This window comes from Octodon degus, unplaced genomic scaffold (assembly GCF_000260255.1).
Source record: "Octodon degus isolate 3935 unplaced genomic scaffold, OctDeg1.0 scaffold00001, whole genome shotgun sequence".
Classification (NCBI taxonomy): domain Eukaryota; kingdom Metazoa; phylum Chordata; class Mammalia; order Rodentia; family Octodontidae; genus Octodon; species Octodon degus.
This window is the reverse complement of record NW_004524577.1, coordinates 26,991,278-26,999,184: the sequence shown is the minus strand read 5'-3', so window position 1 is coordinate 26,999,184 and position 7,907 is coordinate 26,991,278. Positions and strand designations below refer to the sequence as shown.

The window sequence follows — 7,907 nt, the reverse complement described above, 5'->3', positions numbered from 1 at the left end:
CTCTCTCTCTCTCTCTCTCTCTCTCTCTCTCTCTCTCTCTCTCTCTCATAAATAAATGAATAAAATTTAAAAAAAAAAAAAGTTAATACATGAAATATGTAGGAAAGCTGAAAATAACCAGAATCCTTTCCTCTCTTTTGTCAATAGCAACTTTTTAACTGTCAGTCTCTACACAAACTGAGTTTGCCAGACAATGACTTAACAGTATTGCCACCATCCATTGCAAATCTTATTAATCTCAGGGAACTGGACGTCAGCAAAAATGGTAAGTCCCTCCCCCAAGTTTTTGTACTTGGCAACATGTTAAAATTTCTGTTGTTTTCACAAATAGAAAATATAAAACTAATGTCAAATTATATTGTATTATATTAGCTTTATCTATGAGTAAGTTTATTTTACATAAGGACTTCGCATCTTGTTTTATCTCAGATTTAGTAAAATTTAGTGTTACAGTTTTGGCTTAGAATTTATATAAAGTCTCTGATAGCTTAAAGCAGATGAAAAATAAGCCTTAACTTTTTTTTAAATCCATTTTGAACAGCAGTAATAAAGTTGTACAGTAAATCTCTTGAACTTATTCTTCCGGTCTAACCCAATTTTTTTTTTACTGTTAGATTAAAATATCCCAGTCCTGTTACTCCCTTCCACTTTATCACTATTTTACTCTTTTTTGAGTTTGCCTTCTAAAAATTGGATTGTGTAATATTTGTCCTTTAGTTTGTGACTTATATTACTTAATGTCTTCTGGAATCATATGTTGTCACAGATGACAGGATTTTCTTAATTTGAATCTTAAGTCCTTATACATCCTTGCCAAGCAGTGTACCACTGAGCCACATCCACAGCCCCCAGATGCTTCTTAGTTAATTTCCTTTGGATATATATTCAGTAGTAGGATTGTTGTATCATAGTAATTCTCTTGGTAACTTTTTAAAAGGTGCCTCCATACTTTTCCTGTAATAGCTATACTAAATCACATTCCCACCAGTGGTGTTAAGGGAGTCACTTTTCTCTTACATCCTTACCAACACTTACCTTTTAGATTGCTTGCACTCCTGCTCCCTCCCCTCTCCCCTCTCCCCTCTCCCCTCCCCTCTCTCCTCCCCTCTCCTCTCTCTCTTCTCTTTCTTCTCTCTTCTCTGTCCTCTTTCCTCTCTTTTTCTCTTTCCTTCCTCCCTCTTCCTTGTACCTTCTTCCTTCCCCCTCCCTGTTTTTGTCCTTCCATGGCTTTGCAGGAGATTGAACCCCGCCCGGGCTTCAGGGGTACTAGGAAAATACTCTACCATTAAGCTGTACCTGTGTCCCTCTGTTCACATTCTAACAGATTCAAAATGGGTTCTTACTTTGCTATTATGCTTCATTATATTTTTATGGTGATTAGCCATGTTGAACATTTTTTTCATGTAACTTTTGGCTGTCTTCTTTTGAGAAATACACACTTAGACACTTTGTCCATTTTAAAATTGAGATTTCTTGCTATTTGATGTCCTGTTAATTTAGGTATTAAATTTTTATAAGGTGATAGTGTATGAACATTTTCTCCCATTCAGAAGATTGTCCCTTTATTATTTTTGCTTGGCTGTGAGTTTTTTAGTTTTGCATAACCTTTTTGACTACTTTAGTTTTTCTTGCCTGTGCTTTTGGGGTTGTAATAAAAAAAATTAAAGAAGAAATTACTGTCTAGATCACTCCGGTGCTCCAGAGTGCTAAGGGCCTTTTTTCCTTGTATTTACTTTTTTTTTTTTTCTTTTTGAAAGACAGAGCCCACTGTTTAGTACAGCCTGGCCTTGAATTTAGCAGCAATCCACATGCCTCAGCCTCCTCATCGCTGGGATTACCAGCATGCACCACCATGCCTGGCTCCTTTGTGTTTTCTTTTAGTAGATTTATAGTTTCAGATCTTAAAATTTAAATCTTTAATCTATTGTGATTTGTTTTGCCTATTGTGTAAGGGTTTAATTTCATTCTTCTACATATAATTATCTACTTGTCCCAACTTTTTATTGAAAAAAATTAACCATTCCCCATTGTGTGTTTTTGGCACCTTTGTCAAAAATAAATCCACTCTAAATGTGTGGAATTATTTCTGGACTCTCTATTCTGTTCTTCTGATCTGTATTTATTCTTATGTCAGCACCTGGCCACTTCTTTATAGCTTTGCAGTAGTTTTTTGGTGGAACCGGGGATTGGACTCAGGCCCTTGCGCTTGCCAGGGAAACACTTATTCTACTGAGCCATCTCCCTGACCCTGCAGTAGATTTTGAAGTTACTATGATTCCTGCAGGATTGATCTTTTTCTTCAGTGTAGCTTTAGCTATTCAGGGCATTCATATGGCCTGTCTTCTAGAGAAGACTTTCAGAAATGATGCTTAAACTATCCTGTCAAAGTGGTTTATAGAACGTTTGTGGTGAGAGGAAATGAAAGAAAGACTCTATAATTGTTAATATAGGAATTACAAGGTAGAGAAACCAGAAAGAACGGTCCATTATTGTCTCATACAGGAGTGTTAGAGGTTAACCAAGGCGTGTGTGTATGTGTGTGTGTGTGTGTGTGTGTGTGTATTTTTTTTTTTAATTTTTTTGTTTGTTTGTTTGTTTCTCTTTCTTTTTCAACTTAATCTCACTGTATGTCCTTGAACTTACTCTGTAGCCTAGGCTGGCCTTGAACTCAGCAGCTATCTGTATACCTCAGCCTCCTGGCCTTTCATTTTAAGAAAGAGTGAATGGAAAGCTGGCCAAAACAGAAAGTAAATCTTTGAACCCAAGAAAATGTGATGATTTGGGATAAACTGGTGGAAAAGCCTTTTCTCTTTAAAATTAACAGCGGTTACATTGATTAAGAGAGTGTTACATGTGGTTGGGGAAGGCACTGTGTATTGCTCTTATACCTTAAAATATTAAAGCTACTGTTTGCTCTATAGTAAACACTGAGCCCAGTCATGTTATAAACTGACCTGGAACTTAATGTTTTAACTTGTTATCAGTGGTTACTGTGAAGCGTTTTAATAAATATAGACTTTCACTGGAGTGTGCAACCATTGGTATGCACAGTCAGCCTTTCCTTATTCATTGTGTTACAGCTGGCCTGGATCATACATCTATCATCCTCTGGAAACTAGTCGTTTGATTTTTTATTTCGTATATTATAATTAAGATTATTATTATTCAATTTCTATATTGACTGGGACTCAGTATTCTGTAGTATTTGTCATCACAGTCTTTAGAGTACAGAAACTGTAAGGGACTATTAGTTTAAACTGAATAATTAGGACACTGGAGAATTTATGTCCTCTAGGGAAAGACCAGAAAAACTCACTCTTGAAGTTGAGTCCAACAATTTTTTTTTAAAAAACCTGTCTGTCTGTCTGTCTGTCTGTCTGTCTATCTATCTATCTATCTATCTATCTATCTATCTATCTATCTATCTAGTACAGGGTCTTTCTGTGTGGCTCAGACTCATAGTGATCCTCCTTTCTCAACTTCCCCAGCACTGGGATTACAGGTGTGCACTGCTATGCCTGGTTTCTATTGGCTCGATGTGCTTGGGGTTCCAGGGCCAGCATGGCATGTAATACTGGGGATCCCTAGTGGGCGTTAAACGTGGGTCTTCGTGCCTACCAGGATCACCAAACTATCTCCTCAGCACAAAACTTTTTTTTTTTTTAAATCTGTTTGGTATAGGGGCTTACTACGCATCTGGGACTCAGGATTATGCAGGGATTACAGGTGTGCACCTGTGGGGGAGGTAAGGGGCATATGGTGCTGGGCAATTTGGCTTTATTACTCTTTGCAGTGAGCAAATGGATATTTGGTAATTTTAGGTTAGATTTAAGGAAAGTTTGTTCAGGAGAAATGTTATGAAGCAGAGGAGTTCATGATTAGATATCTGAAATCTTATCTGTAGAAAGAGCAGATTAGGAAAAAGCTAAAACTATAATATGTTAAGATACAGTAATCATTTTAATTGAAAGAAAAAGATGCTTGAAGTGTTTTTCTGGGACAATGATCATGTTTTGGCTTTGTTAAAAAATGATCACAATTTTTTTCTCCTGGTCTTTATGTGTCACATTGACAGAATGACCTAGTCTGATGTTGATGTTTTGTGAAATAGTTTAGTTCACCTTAACTCCAAGGTCTCCCTCTGAATAGCAGGCTAGTTTGCAGCAGGACCAAGACTAGCTGATACGATCAGGCCAGTATGAAGAGATCAGGAATTATTTTCAGTTTATCAGAATTAAAGAGTTCTTTTGTAATGAGAAGGATATGAAGATATGTTTTGTAATAGCTAATGCTTCATTTCGTATGCACAACAATCTTATTTTTTTTTTTTCCTTTTCATTTTTTGGCGGAACCGGGGATTGAACTCAGACCCTTGCGCTTGCCAGGGAAGCACTTATTCCACTGAGCCATCTCCCTGGCCCCTTTTTTTTTTCTTTTTCTTTTTTTTTGCACAACAATCTTAAACTGCACAGAAGGAACACTGTTAAGTGAAAATGAAAAAGAAGCAATTGAAATTGATGGAGAATTAAGGTTTATGTATTTATTTATTTATTTATTTATTTTTTGGTGCAGGGTCTCACTGCAACTTGGACTCCTAGGGATCCTCCTGATTTCTGCCTTTCCTAGTGCTGGGATGATAGGTGTGAGCCATTGCAGCTCAGCACACCAGGGCGGGGCGGGCACTACATGTGGTACCAGGGATCAAACCCTAGCCCCTGCGCTTACCTAAGCAAGTGCTTAGCCAGATGAGTTATATTAACAGCCCTTGTTAGAGAATTAAAAAGTAGGTTGTGATAAGGGCAGGCAGACCATGGACTGGGGTTCAATCTCTGATCCCCGGGTTGCTGTACCAGCCTTGCCTCTGGGCACACTGAGATGGTGATTGAGACGGCGTGGTGATGGACGTCTGTAATCCCAACACTGGGAAGGCTGAAAACAAGAAGGATCACTACGAGTCCGATCTGTGTAATGAGACCCTGTAGACCCTGTACTAAATAAAAAAAAAAAAAAAAAAAAGGTTGTGATAAAAGTTATGTCCCTGTTCTTTATAAGGACAAAAGAAGCCATCTTTGTAGACTAGCTTTGTTGTAGTTTATATCCAAAACATTCCCGATAGACTCAAGTATTCAAAAGTGGGGCTTTCAGAAAGTGATTAGATCCTTGGGGCTTTCTGTTCAAATAGTGGATTAATCATAGCAGAGCATGTTGTTATAATGTAGGGTCTCCAAATTATCTGTGTAATGAAAATAAATCTTACATTAGTTCTGATGTAATCATTTTTCTTTGAAAATATATTGTTCATTTTTTCCAAAAGGAGGACACTGGGGACCAATAGGAGGGGTTGGGTGAACAGGGACGTGACCTAGAAGTATATCTTGCTTCCTTCTCTTGTGTATCGATCAATGTTTTACTAGAGAAACTGGTATAACACAAGATACTCAAATGTTTAAGAAATTATAAGATTGGCTTACAGTGATCAGCCACAGAGTCAGATGAGGAAGTGTACAGAGGGTGTCTGCACACTGGAGACCAAAGGATTTAGTCCAAGGTCTGGAGGTCATTGCAGTGTCCCGTGCAAGTCTGTATCAGGAGGCTGACGGATCTAGGATGGAAAGCTGAAGGATCTGAGGTACAGGCCAAACAATCTTCCCTGGAAGCCAGGAGATAACATCCAAGCCGAAGGTTAAGACTGGAGCTCCTCTAAAAAACAGAAGCAAGTCCATTCTTCTTCATTTCCCCTCTTACCATCCAGGCCACAGAGCTGCCCTATGGCCAGGGTATAGAATTGTTGAGCTTAGTTAAGCTTCTAAACTCAAGTTAACACAATCAACTACTCCATCTTCTTTTTGTTTGCTCTGCTTCCTGGTTTCCATGAGTTGCGCTGCTTCTCTCTGCCATGGCCCTTCCTCTGTGGCATTTCTGCCTTAGATCCAGCTAGCCATGTACTATCAACTGAGCCAAAATTAGAACTGTCTTCCTTAATTATTGGCTGTCAGATATTTTAGCCAGTGACAGAAAAATGAGTGATGCACTAGTGTTGAGGTTAATCCTGAGAAAGTAGTTGAGCAGGAACTTGAGGTAAGGAAGTTTTCCTTGTAGATTATGAAGGGTGCACCAGAAAGGGAATAGCTAATGTAAAAGTTTGTAGGGTGTGAGTTTCCATAGCATGTGTGAAGAACACAAGGTAGCTGAAACACCAAAATGGGAAAGTGACAGGAGTGGAGGACAAAGGCAGGGCTTTGGAGGAGTAGACAATAGATCATCTTTAAAGGAGAGAATTCAGAGCACATTATAACTTGTGTTTAGGTTTAGTTTGGCTAAAGGAGTTTGTAGGAGTATGGGTACAAAAACAAGTTCGGATGCTATTTCAGTACTAGAAGTGATGGTATTAGGAATAGTGTTACCTGGACAGATTCTGGTTATACTTGAAGTTAGAACCAACAGCATTTCCTAATGCAACCCACTGTGTTGAGATATAAGGGCAATGGAATTCAGTCAAGAGGAAAAAAAATGCTGGAGATACATATTTGGGGTACTTACAGCCAGAGACTAGATGTATTCATCGAGGGCATAGATATGAAAAAACAGAAGCCCAAAGAGTGAGTGTTGTTTATACCTTAACATTCATAGATCTGGAAGGATAGGAAAAAAGTATACAAAAAAATGAGAAAGAAACCCAAGTGGTGAAAATACTCATTTTTCTTATTCTATTTTAACTTCTTGTGAAGAGGACCTTATCTTAATGTTCATAGTTTATAGCATAGTGTCTGGTACTTGTTGTATATTTGGTGTATTATAAGATAGATTACTTCCATTTCAGGTATGTTGAGTTTGAGGTACCTCAAAACAAACAAGCGAAAACCCTAGAGTAAGGCTTACTTTTAAGTATTTCGTTAAAGGGTCCATCAAAGTCTATTAGTTTTTCTTTTAATTGAAAAATATTTTATGGAGGGATCTTTCAGACTGTATTAATAGTCTGTTTATCATCGCATTTTTTTACAAAATAATATTGGTATCTATTGGTGGACTTCTTCTGTTTTTGGTTTTGTTTTTGGTGTTAAGATTTGTCTATGTTTAAGCATATATTTACTCTTCCATGTAGCTACATACCCAGACACCCAGCCCTTTGGTGAATGTTGACCAAAATAGTTATTACTGTGGTATTGATTACTTGGCAATTTTGTACCCCTCATTTTTTATTTCTCTACACAATATTGTAGTAAACTTGCTCACTTAAAATTGTCTAGTAGTGAAGTTGAAAGGGTCTTATTTATGAACAACACTATTTGGTGATCATTATAATGAGGAGGGGGTTGGGTCTTTTCCTATTCATTATTTCTGTAATATTTTTTAAAAGTTACTAGTATTTCTTTAATCTAATTAGAACAGTAGTACTTAAAGTTAACCTCTGGACTGGTACTAATTCATAGATTCTTACTAGGTGTTTGTTATGATAAGTTTAGAATATGAGTATACACTTACCACATTATCACAATAATTACAACAGTTTGCAAATGTATTGAGTTGCAGCAGATTGGAAATTTTTTTTTTATTTTTTTTTTCAAAATCTTATTGATAAACAGATAGCAATGAGACAGTTTGAAATCAAATCGGAAGTGCAGATTCAACAAATAACACACTGCATATATTCTTCTTAGTGCTTAATTGCCGTACAAGATGCGGACTTGAAATCCTATTTACAAACACCATTGGAACAAATCATTCTATTCATTAAGAGAATGCAACTATATATCTATCCTAACCACTCTGAATACACAGATACAAAATGGATATTCATCTGTATACGCCATTTTTTCTAAGTTCCGTTATTGAATATTATAGGTGTGTAAACTCAGCAAAATATTCTAAAAGAGTCCAGTAGCCCATAATAGCATTGGGTTCAACTG

The 7,907-nt window shown here is 37.1% G+C and overlaps 1 protein-coding gene across 5 annotated transcripts in view; it reads left to right on the top strand.

The window, feature by feature from the left end:
• Positions 1-7,907, top strand: part of Erbin (erbb2 interacting protein) — a 142,982-nt gene that overhangs the window by 63,016 nt on the left and 72,059 nt on the right. For all 5 annotated transcript variants that reach the window (XM_023705820.1, XM_023705883.1, XM_004623039.3 and 2 more), the window contains one exon: positions 148-265. In XM_023705820.1, coding sequence (XP_023561588.1) covers positions 148-265 — 118 coding nt within the window. The remainder of the gene's footprint in view (positions 1-147; positions 266-7,907) is intronic.